Consider the following 21488-nt stretch of genomic DNA (forward strand, 5'->3'; position numbering starts at 1 on the left):
TTTTGAAAGGTAATAGAAAGTGCTGCAGTTGTATGTCCCTTAAGGGCACATTTGCATGACTTCTGTTAACCTCCTTTTGAGGCAAATTGCACGGCTGGAAATGTAAGTAATAGACAGTAAACAATGGTGCATATCTTCATATCCTATATAGACATCATTGACAGTGAAAAAGCAATTACCTCTGTCAGCTGCATGCATGAGCAAACAGGTAGCACTGTCTGCATCTAGTCACTGAATAATGTGATTAAGCATTTTGAGATGTATGTAGTCATTTACTCAAACTTCTAAAATTAATGGTAACTATAAGTAGGAAAGAAATTACTCATTTTTCTAGGAACCAAAGACTTGACATGTCCCCAGTCCTCCATCTTCTGGGAAAGGTGTAACTGATACCTTCAGAGGAACTGCTCCCTTTCATCAAATTCTTACAAATAAGAACTGAAGCCAGTAGAAAAGAGGGACACATCATGACGTAGTGCCTAGTTGGAGGAAAAATATGGGATGCTTTTTACTTCAGATCAGCAAAATTTTAAAAAGCCATCAGTCTCCCCAAACCAGCCATATTCAGCATGTTTATAAATTTGAGTGTAAGTCACAGGAACTTAGGATGTCCATGACAACATGTAAGGTAATGTACTTTTATTACAGCATTCAACAGACTTTCTGCTACAACAGAATCTTTAGCTGCTGCATTTCCAACCCTCCTTTCTTACTGACTCCCATATTTTAGGCCCTAATTGCTAGTTTTCTCTCTATACAGGATTGTTTTATTAGGTTCACTTGACTCGTCCATCGATGGCACTGGAGTAATGGCAACATAATCAACATACTTCTGACAGTCTTCAGGCTTCACATGTGCTGATGCTGGTGTAAACCAACTGTGCCCCAATCATCTTCCCCTTCTCTTAGGCTCTTGCTTCATATTGCCACAGAAGACATTAATGGAGGTGAAGAGATGAACATGATGTTTGGCACCACCCTGAAGAACTGTCGTCATCTTATGGAATGTGCAAAGGAGCTGAATGTCCAAATAATTGGCGTCAAGTGAGCATTTCTCTTTCATATTGTCTTTTACATTCTCATACTTGCTATTTTATTATAATATGAAATATGAAATGCAGCAAAGTATGCATTCATTATGTCCATATCCATATTTTCAGTTGTGTATTGTGCATATTAATAAAAAGTATTTAATATACTACCTTGTACCTTGAAAAGCAATATAGGTAGCAGGACAGAAGGAGATTGGGTTTTCCATGTTTGTTTAAATGGTTTGTAAATATTTGTCTTAGATATTTGTGGTAAGATAATGCTTGATGCTTCCCCTGAGATTTTTTGCAAGCCCCTTTTATATTGAACCCTCTTCCTACAATAACATTCCCCACAGTATCTAAATTTCACCAAGTTCTGATTCTGAAATACAATTAAATTCAAAGAAATATGTTCCATACTTCAAACATACACTAGCATATCTTTGGGGGAGGGGCGGATATGAGCACTGAATACTGCAAAAAGAACATTTAAGATGAATTATCCTTCATTGCTTGCATTGCATCTTTATTTTTTGCTGTCTTTTGGCCAGCTCCTTCCTTACCTTGTGTACAAGCCACTGGTTAATCCTAGACATACATATTGCAAGGAAACCCAGTATTTCAATGGGGAGTTATTTCTAAATAGGTTCATTTGGGATCATAGTCATCTTACTTAGCTTGCTGGGCACTAGCCATCTGTCTGAATCCATCAATTTGGTTTAGGCTAATAGAATGGAAAATAGAATTACTGTTTCTTTCAGGTGATGTGTTAAAACTGCTCTTAAGGGAAAAAAATACTCATGGCCACTGTGACAATTGAATACAGTATTGCTAAAATGTGAGGCCTATTCAGGTATTACTGCATCCTTAGGGAGTCATTGTGAAGAAGCCCAGCCTATTGTGCCTCTGATTCTTTGACAGTGGGTAGAAAAGCTTGAATAAATTGAGCAGGAGCCACATTTGATTGTGGGATCTTTCTTATCACTGTCTCTTGGATAGAATGTCAGGTTCATAACATTGCCTCAACAGACACTGTCTGGTTTGATTTTCAGCTAGTCACCAAGCCCCTTTTCTTCTTTATTAAGGTTTGTAGTTAGCATTGTAATTTTGGTCAAATATATACAGAATTCAGGATATAAAAAGAAACATCTTTTTGTAGCATTGCCATAAACTTACATGCATCATGTAAACTACAGTGTTTATGTTTGGAAACAGTGGTACAGTATGTCGTACATTTTTAAAAGGGAGTCTCTTGGAATTACTTCCAAATTTCTTAATTAACTAGAATAATGACCTTGGTAATAATTTAAATTTGTCTCTTTTTTTTAGATTTAATGTTTCAAACTCTTGCAAGGAACCTCAAGTGTACAAACATGCTATTTCTGATGCTCGCTGTGTATTTGATATGGCTGTAAGTGAAGTGTTTCATCTATATATACATGTTAAATAAATACAGATAATCCCAAGAGGTTAAATTCTACATATAACAAGTCCTTTTAATTTGTAATGTTAAATTCAAGGTTCATTTGACATCTAATCAACATCCTTGCATAAAGAGGCATTATGCATAAAAACTAAATAAGTAACATTTATGCCCTTCTATGGGAGGGTACACTGGCTTGAATCCAGTGGATAGTATAACAAGAAAGGCAATGTATGCAGATTTTACTTTCTGTTGTAGCTCCCTAGTTACATTCCCATGTAATTCTGGACTGTTTCCTAACCTCTAGAAAGAAGCTTTCATGCTTTTAGGGGTCTCAAAGGGCTGCAGTAGCAGGGATGGATAAAGACACATTCTGTGAGTGCAGCTTGTTTGATTCAATCTATAATGCTGGTTTATCATTATTTCACCAAACAATTAAAGGTGCATGCTCATTTATATGTGATATAATGCAAAGTATATAACTGCCTGACTTGTAACAACTTTGATACAAGATATTTATCTTGTGGACTCGCTTAGTATTTTTGAAGTTTTCATTATAAACAGCAAATTTTCTGCATTTTATTACAGGAAGAATTTGGCTTTACAATGAACATGTTGAATATTGGTAGTGGTTTTACAGATTATGAATTTGATCTGGAAAAGGTATGAAATATTTTGATTTCCTCTCCCCCCTTACCTGTCACTTTTAGTTGAGACTTGCATTTACAATGGATGTAAATTACTTTTTATAGTAAACAAATTGTACTGTGGGGACAAGTACTGAAAAAATTGAGAATGAATGTATTCAGCTCAGATGCGTCTGAATTCACTATATTGTATTTCCGTGCTAAGAAGAAAAGTACAAGTCAGAAGCTCTGTGTTGAATATACTGGTTAAGAGTCCAGGGCCAGCATAAAACGGAGGCCATTATACATTTAGAAATGGGTACATGATGCTGGACTCAGACCACATCAAGCCCAGAATAGAAAGATCTACTGAAATTAATGTAGTCCATTCAATAATGACTGATGTAAATCCCTGTGTTCTTATTTGTCCTATTCTAAGCATAACTAAGTCTAGAACCAACCTCACGTTTTCAGTGAGTGCTGGAGTATATTGGAATCCAGTACACTAGATGTTAATATGGGACCTTTGAATCAAGGACAATTCTAACACTTGCTATGATACTCAAAACTTTTTATCTGACTTTTTTTGTAGTTACTGAAAGGGCTGTTGGCAAACAGATTGTATTAAAAATCTGTCATTTTTTCTTTGTTACTATTTTATATCTTTTCAATTTTCCTATAATAACTAGCGGCTCGTGGATTGTAGTTCCAACTCCTTTTCTACTGTACTCTTTTTCTACTGTACCCCTAAACACAACTAAAGGCACATTGGAATCAGTCAGGTATCAATTCATGTGTCAGAGCTATAAAGTGGGGAGGTTAAAGATTGCAGTTTTATATTGATGGAGCAATAAAGAGAGGGAAGGTTAATCATTAATCTTTTTATTCATACCTGTATGAAGATTGAGTTATGAGAAAGGGAAGGAATACATGTGTATATTCTCTGACCACACAGAAGTCAGTATTGGGAGTTTTTATATTTGCAGTCATCATCTCAGCATAATAGGAAAAATAATCATTTTCATTTCTCTCCATTTTAATTTTCAGACCTTTAAAGCAGGCATAGGCAAACTTCAGCCCTCCAGGTGTTTTGGACTTCATTTCCCATAATTCCTAACAGCCTACCAAAAAGCCATTGGCTGCATATCTATTTTAAAATGTTTAACGTTTAATATTGAGAACTAGACTTGAGAGGGTTCTTGCAGTTTTTTGAACTATGAAGCAGGTCAGGATTTGAAGAATAGTTCCAAAAGAGCAAATGCTGCTTTCATCTATATCTAGCACTACTTTGCTCCTCTTACAGTTTTATAACTTTCTCAGTGGTTTCATTGTTCTGTCAGATGAGCCACTTCCATGAGAAAATAAGCATTCTTGATTTGAAAAGGATATTTAATAGAATACAGCATTTGAGGCAATATATAGCCTCTGTAACTATTAACCACTTATGGTTTTATCCTCCATAAAGATAGTGGTGTCCTTTGTTATCTCAGCTTTTGGCCTGCCAAAAATAATCTAAGAACAGACATGCAGTTTGTAGAGAGCTTGTAAATGATAGGTACTAAACTTTACAGAAACATTTTTTTTCAAAATCTCTTTTTTATCTTCTAGATTAATCACGTTGTTAGCCCATTGCTTGATATATACTTTCCTGAAGAATCTGGTGTAAACGTGATTGCGGAAGCTGGATGCTATTATGTTTCATCTGCATTTACTCTTGCAGTTAATATAATTGCAAAGAAAGCTGTTCAGTCTACTGAGCCCCTTCTCTTCAAAAGTAAGCAAAATAATCTGCCTGTTATGTCAGCAGAGGTTTCAGATGCAACCATTGCCTTGGAACTTTGCCCAAAATTAGGTCCCTGCTCAAATAGTGTGCTTTCTGTTTTAGGTTGCTTCGAAACTGTTAGGTTTAGCATTCATAGAGCATTTTTCAGATGAACCTCGCAAAGTAGTTTACATTAAAAATACATTTTTAAGAATAGTAAACACAACCTACAAGGAACAAGTTTTGAAATTTTACTTCACTCTCCTCAGAATAAGATAAGTTTGAATAAATGTGCAGTGGCATTTTGGGAAGCAAGAGTTTGCTTTTCTTAGAAAACTGGGAGCTAGTTGATGGACAGCTACAACCAGGCGCCTTTGTCATCTGTCCCCTTTCAGAGAGTCTCTGCTCCTGTATTTGAGTTGGCTTTTGTTCAAAAAGCCTTTTAATGAACTAGTAAGAGTAGAAAAATTCTTTAATGTTTGGAAACTAGGTCATACTTTTATTCCCATAGAAATGTGCTGCTTCAGATTAAAATTTCTTGTCCGTAGGAAAGTATGAGCACTGCATGGTTGTCCTGATATTATTGGACACTAAGGTCCCTGTCATCCTGTGCCGTTGCTTTTGCTAGGAGTTGCAATCTGACATTTGGAGGGCTGCATGTTCCCTCTCCTGATGTAGAATTATACTTTAAAATTGTTATCTGTGTAGGTTTGCTTTGAATAGCATTGTTGACATGCTGATGGCATATTTTGCATTTTATTTGAAGTGTTGCCAAGTGATCAAGCTTAAACGATTCCTTATATATTTGTTACAAGTTGTACAGTCCTTTACAATTTTTTTGTCTTGTCCATGCATTCCTGGAAAACTTGCTGTACATTGAAGTTTACTGTGAGGCTGTTATTAAAATACATTTCTTTTTAAACAGCAGAACAAACCCAGGGGGATGACCAAGTCTTCATGTACTATATAAATGATGGTGTTTATGGTTCTTTTGCAAGCAAATTGTCTGACAATTTGACTACTATTCCAGAGGTTCACAAGGTGAGACTACCTTTATGTACTTTAGGATATCTCCTGAAAAATTACTTGTATTACTTGTTGATAGTGTTGAGGCTTTTGTTGTCACTTGAAGTAATTGTTTTTCTGATGCATAATTAGGCCTTTATTTAAGTGTCACAACTATATTTATGTAGAAATACAAGGAAGATGAGCCTCTATTTGCAAGCAGCCTTTGGGGTCCATCCTGTGATGAGCTTGATCAAATTGTGGAAAACTGTCTTCTCCCTGAGCTGAATGTTGGAGACTGGCTGCTCTTTGACAATATGGGTTCCGGCACTTTGGGTGAACAATCTGCTTTTAACGACTTCCAAAGGCCACCTGTTTACTACATAATGTCAATCAGTAACTGGTAAGTTCATATTTTATTGCATTTCCTCAATCAGTCTAGATCTTCAATGAGATATGCAGTTCTTTAGATGAGACTGTAATTTACTTCTAAATAAAGATACAGACATCTGAACATTACATTTAGAAAATTTAAACTTAAAATATTGTTATGGGCTGTTTGTATGTAGATTTAAGGTATTCTGGTGCTTTTTAATAAATAACGTGTGTATATATGTATGAGTGTATATATACTCATATATGGAGTTGGTTCAGTAGCTTAAGCACTAGATTTTAATATGGGCAAACTTGTAAGCGAATGTTGACATTTAGTCTGAATCCCACTAGTTCAGCCTTGAACATGTGACTTTTCAGCTTAACTGTGGTTTCACTGATAAATAAGTTAAAACCTGTGCTATATATATACTATATGTTCAAGTCTTCACTTTTTGAAGACTGGTTGGCATCTCAACGCATTTAAGTAGTTTTTGCAGCAATGTCTTTTTAAAAAATGATGTCCATGGCTACCTCTGGAAAGCAGTAACATAGTTATTTGCTATTTGCTTAGTGATGGCAACATAGTGATTTTACAATAATTTTAACAGGGTAAGAGTAAAAGAAATGGAATCAGTGAGTTTATTTTATATCACTCTTTGCAGAGTGATGGGGTATCATACTAAGTTTTAAAAACAAATATGTGTAAGTTTCATAGACCACTAGAAGCCAGTCAAGTTGAATGATCACTGTCTCATTTCCCCCAAATTCTTGGAATGCAGAAATCTTGATTTTGATAGCACAAGAACTAGAGCAGAAAAATCAGGTTGGGTAATTTTTCCTAATTTGAAACATTGCGTTGAAGAAATCAGGAAAGCATACAAAGTAGAATCAAAGGGTATAAATGACTGCAATTGTTTGACAAGCCCAAATGCCTTGGATTCATGAGATTTCTTCAGATTTCTTCTTATGCTTGACCTGAACATCTGTGTGCTTTTTAGGTGTGAGATGCAAGATGCTGGATTCACCTGTGAGACACTGATGAAGAATTTCTTCTTTGTGCCTTCGTGCATTCAGCTGAGCCCTGAAGACGGATTTTCCCTTGCAGCTTAAACAGGCATTAGTGATTCATTTAGCCTTGCAGTTGCACGTCTGTAGTCTTGTCTGGTCACAACATTCCAGTTTGGAAGAAAAATGGAACAATCTTGAATGAATTATCAAAACTTGAAATCAATTGGGACCAGGCAAAACCAGCTTACAACTACAATTCCCTGGGGGAGTAAGGGTTAAATACACAAATTTAAACATGTCAAATATTTCAATCCCTCAGTGTTTAAATTAAATATGCAACAAAATGGATGACTTAGTTGAGATGGAAACCCATCACTTGGGTTCTCTGTTAACAGTTTACATACAAGTACAGTTTTTATACTAAGGATTTCTGTTAGAAAGTCTTGTAAAGTTGTCTTTCCCTCAGATATATGAAATATCAGTGGGAAACAAGTGTGACTTCATAGCTATGTTTAGTGTATTTAGAATGTGTAAATTTGTGCTTTGAACTGTAGTTTAATAAATGTAAAATTGCATCATAATATTTGTTGTATTTCACCCTTGGCGTACCTACACTTGTATGATTGCAATAAAAAATGGTGTAGAATTTGCTGCCCTGCCCCCAATTCCTGCTAAAATAGGGAAGGTGTCTAAGCAGCAGTGAGAGTTTAAGTGCAGAAAGGTGTAACATAACTTATTCACAGATTTTTTTAAAAAAACATTAGATCATGAGCACTGTATTCCAAATTGAAGTGCATTGTGTGGATTTCTTTAAGCATTTGATTTAATTATTCTAATATTCAAACGTTCAATTCATGAACCAGTCCATATGAAGTAACTACATAGTAGTTAAGCAGGAAGCTAAACTACCATTCTGTTCTTTTGGCTGTAGAAAGCAAGGCTGATTTTTTGTGTGCTTAACAGTAAGGCTAGTTGAATTGAGAAGGGCTTGGTTTCTGCATAAAAATAGACAGCCTTATACTGAAAGTCTCTTAACTTCCCAGAAAGGTACTTGTGATGGCATTCAGCCTTTAACTGAGTGGCTGTATCCGGAGCCTGGCTTTTTAGACACATACAATGGGAAAATTCACCTGAACTATATTCAAACTGCCTCAGCTAGATTTAGCAAGTAGAATACTGACATTTTTACTCTTTGTTACCTAGACTCTTTCACTTCTCTAATTATTCATTTTAATTTATTTTGCTAATCTAGTAGCCTTGGACATATTTTTAAATGCACCAAGCCAGAATTAAATTGAAATGGAGATTGGTATTCCTTACTAAGTTCATGTTGGAAATATGTCACCAAGCGAAAATGCATTTTATATTAGTGTTTAGCAGCAAGAAATTACCTTTTGTCAGTTTGGTGGAGAAAAAAATGCATTGTTGCTTGAAGGGCTTAGGGCAGGCATAGGCAAACTTCAGCTCTCCAGGTGTTTTGACTTCAACTCCTAGAAATCCCAGCCAGTTTACCGGCTGTTAGAAATTGTAGGAGTTGAAGTCCAAAACACCTGGAGGGCTGAAGTTTGCCCATGCCTGGCTTATGGAGTATTCAGATTGGTCTGAACATAATAAAATAACAGGTACTATATTTGAAATGCTATTCACTTGGGTAAATGGTGTCTGTTTCCCAATCCAGTAACCCTGAGTATAAAACACAGCTGTGAGCGCTAAAGCACAAACGCAACATCATAAACCATTTGCATTTTACAATTCAGAAAAAAGAATGAATTTATAGCATCGTAATCCAATATCTACCAGGGTTCTATAAGGAAGAAAATGTATAACTATCATATCAAGCCCAGGAGTCTGCTATAAAGTTTTTAGAACTGTTGTGAGTTTTACCAACTCTGTTGTAAATGGTACAGTCACCTTGAAAATGTATGTATTGTATTTGACCATTTGCCATAAAAACTGGTTTGAACTTGGTATGTATTTGAATTTATATGATAAAAACCTATCTTCTGTTTACAATATTGTAATATCAGTTTTGGAATAATTCAAATATAAAACTGAATGATTTCTATATAGCAACTTTAACTAGTGGAACTTTTGTCTTGTGTATATACAACTGGATGCTGTCGGGGACTTTTTATATTAGAGCTTTACAAATCACAGAATCTTTTTGCTCATACGTAATGGGGAAAATGCTGTGTAAAAGTATCAGATGCACACAAGGAAAGAGAACTGCTGCAAGTATTTTGTGGGGCTTATTTCATTGGTGGAGTGAGAGAATTCACTAATGAGGGAATTCTGTAAATTTAAAGGTTCAGTTCAGAAGCAGCTTTCACGTGGTAGTAGTCACTTTCACCTAATGCCATAATATCCCTACAGCAAAATGGGAAGGATCCTTCCACCTTGGAAAAGTGCTTAACTTCAGGCATCTTTACAGTTCAAAGGGAACATCAAGAAAATAGCATGGCCACATTTTTTTGTGCATCCATTTCCTCTCTTAAATTGTGATGTTTTAAATGCTGATGTGGAAAGGTAGCAGATTCTAGCAAATACCTATTGCCTCCTACCCATCTAATATAATTAGATTCAAAGTTGGAACTACTACAAAACGTTGCAAGAATCCCACTGTTCTGGGTGCTAGCCGGTTTCCCTCAAGCCACTATAGAGTTCAAGCAGGATATTTTCCAGCTTGAGTTTTCTTTTTAAAATGGTAGTCAACATATTGTAACTACTAAGCATGCTCTGTTTACATGGAGTAGTGTTCAAAGAGTTTTATTGGGCTTTTTTGCTTTCTTGAATTTTTCAGAACCTCAGATATCTCCCACTGTTCTTTGTCTTCCTGTTTTGAGTGCTGTCCAGAGTTCATTCCCCGAGTGTGTGAAGGGGAACTATGCCTACTGGTTCCTGGGGTGGAGCTGGAAATAAAATGCCCTGACATTGCTTAGGTGTTGATTACTGCCAAATATTTGTTCCCCGTGTCTGGTAGCTTCTCCATTCTGTTAATGAAAGAGGCCTTAGCTACATATATAGCACTAAATTACATTTGAGTTTGTTTCCAAGACAAACTCAAAGCTTGATAGTAGCAGAAAAAGCACACTGTATAATTCGGAAGTTTAGTTCATACTTATTATTGGAGGGTGACTGATCAACTTATAAGTTGTTAAATATATGCATTAAAAAAGAACTTAACACAATAGTTATAAGGTTGGAGGGATTATTATGCAGTTGAATAGATCTGCTATTTGCAACAGCATGCATTCACATGCAAACACATCAAGTTGATATGAGCAAATAGGAAGCTTCCAGTGCACCAAGAACTCTGCAAGTGAGTATGTGGAAATGGGAATGAAGGGTATGTACACAAACCTGATACACTGAGGTGCAGTAAAGCAAGTTAATTAACTTCAATACAGTAAAATCATATTCGTGTGGGCAACATTCCTGAACTTACTATGGAAACATGCAACCATCGATAGTAGGAACCCTATTGAAATGAATAACATTTGCTGGAAATAACCATAGTCCCCCTGGAGGATCTAAAAAGTTTCTAGAGAAGACACTTTGTCAGGTGTGGATAGGCGAAACCATGGTGATTTTTATTATTGTGTCAGAAGTAAATTGAGAACATGCTGCAAGTTGGTTCTGGTGTGAGAAAATCAGCTGTCTATAATGACATTGCTCAGGGGGTGCCCAGATGTATTACCATCCTGCTGGGAGGCTTGTCTCATGTGCCTGCATGGGAAGCTAGGGCTGACAGACAGGAGCTCACACTTTCTCGTGTATTTGAACTGCCAACCTTCAGGTTAGCAGTTCAGCCAGCACAAGGGTTTAACCCATTGCGCCACCGCGGCCCCAACCATGGTGATCCTATAGGTATAGGTTTCATTATGTAATCAGTTCAAGAAAATTAGTTGAAATAAGATCACTACCATATATATCAATACCTGACAACTCAATCTGTTTCACTACTAAGCACATATTTTTCTGTACAAGATAATGAATATTACTTTTCTCCATATTTCTTTCCTAGTTTCTTGGATATACAGGATACATATTTTTGTGTCACTGTTTTCATAGTCCATCGGGTGTCACCAATTAGAGTTTTGGCCTATCATTGATTCAGAGTCCACTCAAGAATCTAGGACTCTCTATGAAGTTTTGAGGGATGGTCTGGCATGTTTCAATTTGTGTCACTTTTTGGAATTGTGCTGTTGTGACCCTATGCCTTCAGAGGTTTTGTCAGTTAATGTTTAAAATTTATTTATACCCCATCCTTCCCCCAATATTTGTACTCGAGATGGCTATACTTCTTTGCTTACCAGAATCTAAAGCAATATATGAGATACAAAACGATTTCTTAAAAAGTTTTAACATCATTTGAAAACAAAGCCAACATGGAATTGCCTACTGGAAGCTGAAAGGACATGGACCCTTCCTTTGGGAAGGAATGAACAAAAAAGGCCAAAAAATCTAAATAGGGACTAAGCTGACACAAATGCAAAATGCTACTCTAGGTAGAAAATTCCCTTCACCTAGGGAACTTCTGTGGGGGATGAAGAGGCTCTCCAGTGTGTGGACGTCAGGTTGTGTCACCCTGCTGCTGCTTCTGCTTCTGCAGGGACTGACCTCTCCTGTGGCTTGCTGACTGGCTTCCAAATGCCTCTTGGCAGGCTCAGGCCTCTCTGCTGCCTTCCCACACTAAGTTGTGTCTCATATCTGGGAACTAGAGGCATAAAACTAGTCCAGAACTGAACAGCCTCTTCCAGGAAGTGGTATTTGTCACCCAGTTGAGAATCCTGGTTTCATTACTAGTGGGGGCAGAATTCTATAACTTGTGTTGTATGTTTTTTTGTGGGGTTTTATGGTTTAATTTTATCCTTTCATTGGTAACATTTAAAAATATTTCTTAAGCCCTATTGTGCCCCATGGAGACCCTCACTGTTTACTCCTAGTTAAGCCCTTTTTAGTTAGAGGTATTAATATTTCATGTATACCTTCTGGGCAGGTCAGTCCAGGGGTCCCCAAACTAAGGCCCAGGGGGCCACATGCGGCCCATCGAAGCCATTTATCCAGCCCCGGTGGTGGCGGCTCCGTCCTCTTCGCACACCTTTCCTGCCTCCTCCCGCGCCTTCCAAAGCTTTGCTTGTTTATAATGGTATTTTAATTATTATTTAATTAATTATTAAGGGGTGCTTTTCCAGTGTTTTTGGTGCAGATGGAGGTTGGACTAAATGGCCCAAGGGGTCTCTTCCAACCCTCTTTATTATTTTTATTATGATTATGATTAACATTGAGGATGTATTTATTCCTGTTTTGTTTTGTTTTTTACTTCAAAATAAAATATGCAGTGTGCACTGCATAGGAATTCGTTCATAGTTTTTTAAAAAAAACTATTGTCCGGCCCTCCAACAGTCTGAGGGACCGTGAACTGGCCCCCTGTTTAAAAAGTTTGGGGACCCCTGTTCTAGACAGCCTCTTTGCATTTGAAGCCTCCCTCGCCCCACCCCTTTAAGAATCCCCTCAGGGATGGAGCCTCAGGCAAGGCACTTCTGGTTCTTGGAAGAGTCAGCCTTTTCCTGAGTGGAAGGTGAAGAGAGGAAGGCCAGAAGGTCTACAAAATAGCACATCCATTCAGAGCTGTATTCAAGTCCAGCCGGAGTTAAAAATATTGAGACCTTCTTAGAGACAGTTGAACACCATACAAGAAAAAGACAGTAAGAAGTAAGAGCCTCAGTTCAGCCAGAATTGAGGTGTCTATCTCCCAAAGACTAATTCTCCTTTGTAGTGAGACTCAGGAGAGAAAGTCTAAAATTCTTGTCAGCGGATACATTCTTGTTTGATTTAACCATATAGTCTCCAATCTGTTCCCTGCACAGCCAGTTCACCTTCCAATTAGTTAAGAGAGCATGCGAGCAGAACAAGCCCCATTCCCTCCAGTTCTTCTGATACTTATCCACTGCCTTTCTTCATTTCCTTGCTGCTTAAGGAACTGTCACTCAGTTACTCCTAAATTGCTCCTGTTCATGTGTCTCTTCCATCTCCTTGTTCTCTCTGAAACCTCACTCCCTACTTCAGCTGTCCTTTCCTGGTATGTTGCTTATACCAGTTTCATCATTTGTCTTTCCCACCAACAGTGTCTTTTGAGACCCATGAAGTGAGGCCTTTTTAGCTTCTGCACCTACGGGTTGCAGTAATTTGCCACATACACACACACACACACCCCCGCTCAGTTTCTTCTTTCATTTCTAACTTTGATTCGTAGTTGACTATATTTCTCTCGGATGAAATCTCAACTCTTATGCATGATTTTTATATTCATGTGGTTTGTTCCAAAGATCTTGCTGCCATACATTTTCTTTATTTTTTTCTTTTGGACTCAGACTTTGTTTTCAATCATGGAATGAGAATACGGAAAGAACTTCCTTGAAGACTGAGTAAATACAGTCGGGTGTCCCCTAGGCAAAGTTTCTTGTGAACGGCTAATCTTTCCAACCCATAAACATTTCTTTACATTTATGCAATACTTTTGACACGAAATAATAATAACACACTCCTTTGGCCAGTGTTTAGATTCTGTCTTTATAATTGATAGAGATTGAACAGGGCCCACGTTTTTTATTGTTTTATTGTAAAGTGCCATGTACATTTGATGGCACTATATAAATAGTAATACCTAGTGTTTTTAACTACTGTGTTACTTCAGCTACATGTTACAGGTTACTATCCTGCTGGAAGCTGGTCCTCCATTTCAGGCCTAGATTCTTGGCAGATTGAAAAGGTTTACTCCTAGAATTGATCAGTTTTCCAGTCCCTGTTGTGGAAAAAGCATCATCACAACACAATGTTGCCATCACCATCCTTTCTCAGGCTTAGGATTTTGCAAGAAAAGAAAAAGGGTTTTTTTTTTCTCCATTCCAGTCGAAAAACCCTTTTCCTATGTTTGCTGGTCTCCCAAGTGATTTTTTGCAAAATGGACTTTGATACAGATTTGTTTCTGCAGTGCCTCTCTTTTCAGCAGTCTTCCATTAAACTCACTGTGTGATGCATCTGGGTAATAGCTGCCCATGCATCGTTCCTCCTGTCTCAGCTATGGATCCCCCTCCAGCCATTGGCCTTTGGGTTGCTTCTCTACTACAGTTCTCCTTACCCAATCTCTTGGGTTTTAGTGAACAACCTTCTCCAGGTGGAGTTGCAAAAAAGCTGCATTTTTTCAATTTCATATTGAGTAATTTAATGGTGGTTTGAGAGAAGGACATGGTTTGACTTAAAAAAAAATAACCTTGAATATTGCTTCTGCACAACTTTTTCCCAAACTTGTTTTGGTAGCACCTTGATTTTCAAAATGTTCTTTTTAAATATATTCTTTTACAAATTCCAAAGCTTTCTAGAAATTAGTATTTTATAAGCGATTATGTGGCACTGGTACTGTACATATGAACACACTAGTCACCTATATACCGTCTGTAGGCAATGGGTTGCATTAGAACTTAATTAGAAATGTCATAGTAAAAGGACAGTGAGGCAGTTTGGGACATTTTTTTCTTCCTAATTTTTCATATCTTTATTGTGTTGAATAGTTGTGCATCCAAAATGATAATGCCAGTTAAATTATTTCAGCGCTGGATAGCAATGCAACAGTTGCCACTGTAGATCCCTTCAGTTCATATATAATCCCGCTGTTTTTGCTTCAATGTGTGTGACTTTTCATTTCCTTACACTAAACCTAGTTTGCCAGTTAAAAGATCCATTTAGAGTGCTTTGCCTCACCAGTTTTTCTCACCTTTTTTTTTGCCTCACCTTTTTCCCCACCAGTCAGTACTTTAGTGTCATTAAATATTTAATGCTAAGAGAAGGGGCTATTGTTTCAGTGGCAGGAAACATGCTTTGATGCCAAATGTTTGAGATTCAATTTCTGGCATCTCTTGATCCAGCTGGGAAAAATCAGTATCCGAAGTCCCTCTCAGTGTAGCCAGCAGGACCAGTGGTCACGATTGGGTCTAACACAACTTCACATATGTGAAATATTGTGTGGAAAGCTTGCCTGGATTTTCATGACTTTACATATTATTACATTACTGCCAATACAGCTCCACTAGAGGGCACACTTTACTGATCTACCATAATTATACTCAAGAAACTGAATCTATTAAACCAGCACTACTGGAAGAGGTGGCCCTTAGACCAGTGTTAGTCTGGCATCAGCTGCCCACCCACAGAGTTTCCCAGAAAAAAGGAAACAGCTGTAGTCAATGGGCACAAATATCCTTTCCTAATGTACCCTTTCCTGATACATTCAGAAAATATGCCGGTTCCCCATCATCCAATAACACGAGAAATACTGCACTGAAGTTTCCATCAAACCATACTAACTTATGTTAGAAGATCTATACTTGATATGAAATCATTTTTTTTCTGATGTGAGCCACACAGTGCTAATCAATTTAAAACACCTTCTCAATCCCACTGTACGTCCTGAAAGGAAAAAATGCACGTGAAACAACAAAAGCAGCTGGCATACAAAAGCATACACGATGCCAGAATTTTAGAACCAAGGCAAAATAATGGTAGATATATGTTGTTGAAGGCTTTCATGGCTGGGATCACAGGGTTGTTGTATGTTTTTCTGGCTGTATGGCCATGTTCCAGAAGTATTCTCTCCTGACGTTTCGCCCACATCTATGGCAGGCATCCTCAGAGCAAAGATAGATCAGGATCTACTGCTAAATCTCTGGTGATGTGAAGCAAATTCCCAAACATTTCTAACTTTCTTGGGATCTCAGTATTTAACCTTTTACATGTTTTGGGGGAAAAAGAAACCAATTTTTTTAAAACATTGTAATTAAAATATTACAGATATACATTCTGATAAACAGTAGCTAAGTAAGTTGTTTTGTAGTGGGAGTTTATTATATAGTCTGTAGAGGACTGTCTTCTTCAATCCAGGATCCATTCCTGTTTGTTCTGCTACTGTCACTATTAAGAAGCAATAAGATGCTCTTAATCCTCTTAACTTTTCCAGCTACAATATAAATAATGCAATTTTATGTAAGTCTCAATTATATACAAATCTACGCAGTAGACTTGTATATAAGAGCTGATATTAGGAATAGATATGGGACTGCAGCCTTAATCATTTACTTGATGACGCCTTGGGAAAAAAAGACAATGAAAGGCAAAATAAACAATCTAGGACTTACATAACCAGTGTTAATTTGGCTGAGTGCTCCCATCTGGCACCAAGCTCTCAATCCAAGGCCTTTTGCACAAACCAGTCTCTGTTTCCATGGCCGATTTGTTTTTTACTTTATAATAAACAGAATCAGATAGAGTTGGGCTTTGAATCATCTTTGAAAGTGTCATGTGCCACAAAACTGTGTACAAATAAGATAATACTGACCATATATTCCTTAGAGATGAAATATTGCTTACCTCAAGCATGTTCTTGTTAGAGCTTAGAGCCCATCCGCCTACTAGTGCTTCTTCAGCCTCACTTGCTTCTTGGCTGCAGAACATCAGATGGAGGATTCCTGGTTGCAGCCCCTCCCAGGAGTCTTGTATTCAGCAAGAGGAGTGTTGCTGTTTGCCTTCAAGTTGCTTGGAACTTATGGCAACCTCAAGATAAACTATCACAAGGCTTTTTTTTTTTTTTGCAAGATTCACTCAGAGGAGGTTTGCCATCACCTTCTTCTAAGGCTGGGAGAATGTGACTTGGCCAAGGTTATCCGTGGGTTTTCATGTCTGAGAGGGGATTCAAACCTTGGTCTCCCAGAGTCCCAGTCCAATGCTGGTCCAGTAGTATAATCGGATACGTAATGACTATCCTCCCACATCTTGCACAGATGAAGCAGGCTTCAACCCCAGAGTTATAACCAGGACCTCACCAGCTGCTGTTGTACAACTGAGCTAAAATGCTTTCCCCAAGAAGGTTATATTCTTCTGCAACATTCTTCAAAACACATAGGTGTAATTGAGAATTCTGCTGGTGTGCATTATTTATATAACCAAACGTGCTTAAAAACAGAATGTTAGTTAAGAAAGCAAAATCCTTGAACAGAGGAACTCATGGTATCCCTCTTCATCAAAAGGCTGAAATACTAATATTAAAATATGAAGTTTTTCTTACAACATTTCCACTAATATCACTTCTCCAGCAAACATATCAAACAAATGTTTTAACAAATGGTAGGGTGTTGTGCCTAGCTCCAAAGGCAGAAACACCTGTGCACTGTTTATGATCTTGCCTCACATGACCCATAATTATGGCAATTTGAGCGAGAGCATTCCGGGACACAAGCTAGTTGTTGGCACTTTGCCAGCTTTCTAGCTATCAAATGTTGTGCCAGTATTTGGGAACTAACTTGGAACAGACTAGTAAACTACACAGGAGAGCCAGTGTGGTATAATGGTTTGAGTGTTGGACCGGGGTCTGAATTTCCACTTGGCCATGAAAATCCACTGGATGAAGCCAGGCAAGTCATATTCTCTCAGTCTCACAAGAAGGCAAATGCAAACCACTTCTGAATAAATCTTGCCTAGAAACCCAATGTAGACTTAGGGCCACCATAAGTTGGAAATGATTTGAAGGCACACAACACCACTAAATATGCACAGTGAGAAAATGCATATTATACATATCAGACAAATGTAGAAATTGAGTACTGATAGGCTGGTAAGTTATTAATCTTAAAAACAGGTTTAGGGAAATGAATTTAGGTTAAGAAACATGAGAACATCCTATAACTGTTTGAATGCAAAAGACAGACACTACGTTATAGAAAACTTTACCTTGAAAAATTGGCATTATACTAAATTTCCTTTGAGCAGAAGCTGGCTACTTGGCATGCTTCTGGTGTAGCTGTAAGAAGGTCCTCCATTGTGCATGTGGCAGGGCTCAGGATGCATTGTAGTAACTGGTCTGTGGTTTGCTCTTCTCCACACTCACATGTCATGGACCCCACTTTGTAGCTCCACTTCTTACGATTGGCTCTGCATCTCGTGATACCAGAGTGCAGTCTGTTCAGTGCCTTCCAAGTAGCCTAGTCTTCTGTGTGCCCAGAAGGGAGTTTCTTATCCGGTATTAGCCATGGATTGAGGTTCCAGGTTTTAACTTGCCACTTTTGGACTCTTGCTTGCTGATGTGTTTCTACAAATATCTCTGAAGCGACTTGCAGTTCATCAGTCAATTAACCTGTGTACACCCAATAACAGAGACAGTTCTGAGTAACAGCAGCATTTTATACATATTTCAAAATGGCGGACTCAATCACTGTTTTCCTTTCTTGTTCCTGACAGTTCCAACTGCATCCTGAAGATGTTGAATCATGTTGTATGTAAACTGTGACTATGCAGACATCATGACTGCCAGTCCTTCTCCCATGCACAGACACACCCCTATGCTTCTCCCCATCCTTTCTGATAAGGATATCTGGAGATTTTGAAAACTTTTAATTCTTATTACTTTCAATCTTCTGTAATAAAATTAAAACAATCCTTTTGGATTTTTTTCCCCTATGAACAATATTTTTTTGCTTTTTCTGCAATTGCTTTGCCATGAAGTTTCTACTATTTTTGACATAATATCTAGAGTTCCCTGAAATATTTCTTCCAGACCTGAGTCTCTTATCAGTTCAGATAAGGATAATTACATAGACAGAAGCACCTCCCAAGTTAGATAGCAACAGCTTAAAATGGCAAGATAAAATATTGCTTTGTTGCCCTCTTTTCATTTACGTACTGTCTTAAGTTATCCTCATAAAATTTGAATGGACCATGACTTTTGCCCATGATTAAAGGACATCATCCAATGGGGAGGGTAAAACAAGTTGGGAAGGTGGAGAGAATAGATGGAAAAGATTAAAAGCTTACATATTTCAGTTCTGATTTGCCTTGAACTTGTTAGGAAAACATGTAAATCATGTGGTTTCATGCTGGTAATACACGCTAGCATGACAACAAGCAGCCATAATATGTTATGCTAGTGCAAATTGTTCTTCAACTGATTCCAAGGTTTTATGTTAGTAATAAAGGTCAGTTCTTAATAGCCTTTGCTTATGAAAACAAAGCATGTACACATCACATCACTATATTAAGGGATGTGGGGAGATGTGAAAGTGCAACTTGGTGTATAAGTAATTTAATAAGAGTTATCCGACCATTAAAAGTCAGAACACTTTAGCAGAGAAGGTGCAAAATTGAAGGTTAAATCAGAAATCCTGAAAGTTAAACAAAAATAATAACAGTAATAAGAGAATCATGGAAGGGCTTGCAAGACACATCTAGTATACACCCCTAACATGCAGGAATACATAACTAAAGCACGCTCAGTCATCCCCTCACGAAGCTTATCATACCAAGTCCTTGGGTTGTTCCTTATAAGGCTTGGTCTTCATACCTTTGATCATCTTTGTCGCCCTTCGCTGGACACACTTCCAGCTTCTCAATATCCTTGTTGAACATGGTGCCAAAAACTAAGCACAGTATACTAGGTGAGGTCTGACCAAAACAAAATGGAATGGCACTATTTCTCTTGCTGTGGGCACTATACTCCTGTTGATTTACGTTCGAATCACATTAGGGTTTTTTAACTGTTACATTGCACTGTTGACTCATGTTTAACCATAAGGTAAAGGTTTCCCCTGATGTTAAGTCCAGTCGTGGCTGACTCTGGGGGTTGGTGCTCATTTCCATTTGTAAACCGAAGAGCCAGCGTTGTCTGTAGACACCTCCAAGGTCATGTGGCTGGCATGACTGCATGGAGCTCCATTACCTTCCCGCCGGAGTGGTATCTACTCACATTTGCATGTTTTCGAACTGCTCGGTTGGCAGAAGCTGGAGCTAACAGCGGGCGCTCACTCCGTTCCCCGGATTCGAACCTGCGACCTTTTGATCTGCAAGTTCAGCAACTCAGCGCTTTAACACACTGCACCACAGGGGCTCCTATGTTTAACCATATTTCACCTGTAATCTACTAAGATTATATATTATGTACTACTTTTAAGTCAAGTGTTATTCATCCTATATTTTTACATTTCATTTATCTTGCCTAGATATAGCACCTTATATTTATCCCTATTACCCACTCAGCCAATCCTCCTCTGTCTTCCTCTGTCTATGGAACTCAGTTTAAAGGCCTCCTGATGAGGTTTGTGGCACTCCTAGAAAATACATTCTTATCAAGTGCTGAGAGGCACAATTCATCTCTTGTCAGAAATCCTTTTTCAAGAAAGTATAGATCTGCAGAGTGAGAGATTCTCTTGTAATATTCTTTCCCCTCTGTCCGGACTGTGTCCTTTAACAGGGAGCAATGGTGAAATAATAGTCTGTGCCCAAGGCCCTTTAGCTTCTTCTCAGGGCCTTGTAACCCCCTGTTACATGTTGAAGGCTATATGGGCTTGATGAGTTTTGTGGTAACTCATCCTCTGCAATTGGAAGACTCAGGCACAGAGGAGGAGGCAGATTGCCAGAAATCTGCAGTTCCTGATGATGGTGGGTCTCTCAGAATTCAAAGAGATCGGGCCTGAGGCAGAGTTGAGCTCTACTTTCCAGAAGAAGATTGCAAATGTTGAAGACCTTTATCATTCATCAAGTGACAAAGACACAAGGAGAGTGTATGCTGATTCCATGATTGTTAAATAGAAGATGCTGACCTAACTGGGCACTTGATGTCTTATGACAACTGGCTATAAATCTTATAACTACTTTCTGGCAGCTTTGTTGTTTTCAATCCTCCTTTTATGGAGACTACCAGTAATATTCAGCAATCTAATTTTTCCTAACCTTGGACTGGTTATGATTAACAATTCTTATTTAATTCATGCTAGCTTGCTTATCTAGACTATTGAATTGTTATAACAATTCCTACACTGGCTAACACTCACACACTTGTTTCACTTTTCATCGTGTTGGATAACCTGTGTCTGAATTAACAGCTCTTGCACTCCAACCACCTGTTTCCTGGATCACTGCACCTCTTGAGACATCTTATCTGTATAACACTGTTTGTATCCTTGTCAAATGGAAATTGCCTACTACCACTACAAATGTCTTCTACTTTTTTCTTCTTTTTCTTTTTCCTCCTTTTTCCTCCTCTGTTTTTCTTTCTATAGTATTTTTCAATGTCACTTCTATGTCTTCCAAGCAGTTAAGCAGTTGTCCCCATTCCTGTGCCTAATAATTGTTAATTAACAGAAATCAAATAATTTAACTCCAAACTTACAACATGGAGCTTGATAGATCTGCTTCTGTATGTCACACTCCACCAAAGA

General features: G+C 37.9%; 1 protein-coding gene across 3 annotated transcripts in view; it reads left to right on the forward strand.

Moving 5' to 3' along the window:
• Window positions 1–9718, forward strand: part of azin1 (antizyme inhibitor 1) — a 33270-nt gene extending 23552 nt beyond the window's left edge. Inside the window, 7 exon segments of one of the 3 annotated variants that reach the window (NM_001291467.2) lie at window positions 910–1044; window positions 2361–2442; window positions 3043–3117; window positions 4689–4854; window positions 5768–5883; window positions 6036–6250; window positions 7221–9718. In NM_001291467.2, coding sequence (NP_001278396.2) covers window positions 910–1044; window positions 2361–2442; window positions 3043–3117; window positions 4689–4854; window positions 5768–5883; window positions 6036–6250; window positions 7221–7332 — 901 coding nt within the window. In that variant the 3' untranslated portion in view covers window positions 7333–9718. 3 annotated transcript variants of the gene reach the window in all.
• Window positions 9719–21488: the final 11770 nt, after the last annotated feature.

Source organism: Anolis carolinensis, chromosome 4 (assembly GCF_035594765.1).
Source record: "Anolis carolinensis isolate JA03-04 chromosome 4, rAnoCar3.1.pri, whole genome shotgun sequence".
NCBI lineage: Eukaryota > Metazoa > Chordata > Lepidosauria > Squamata > Dactyloidae > Anolis > Anolis carolinensis.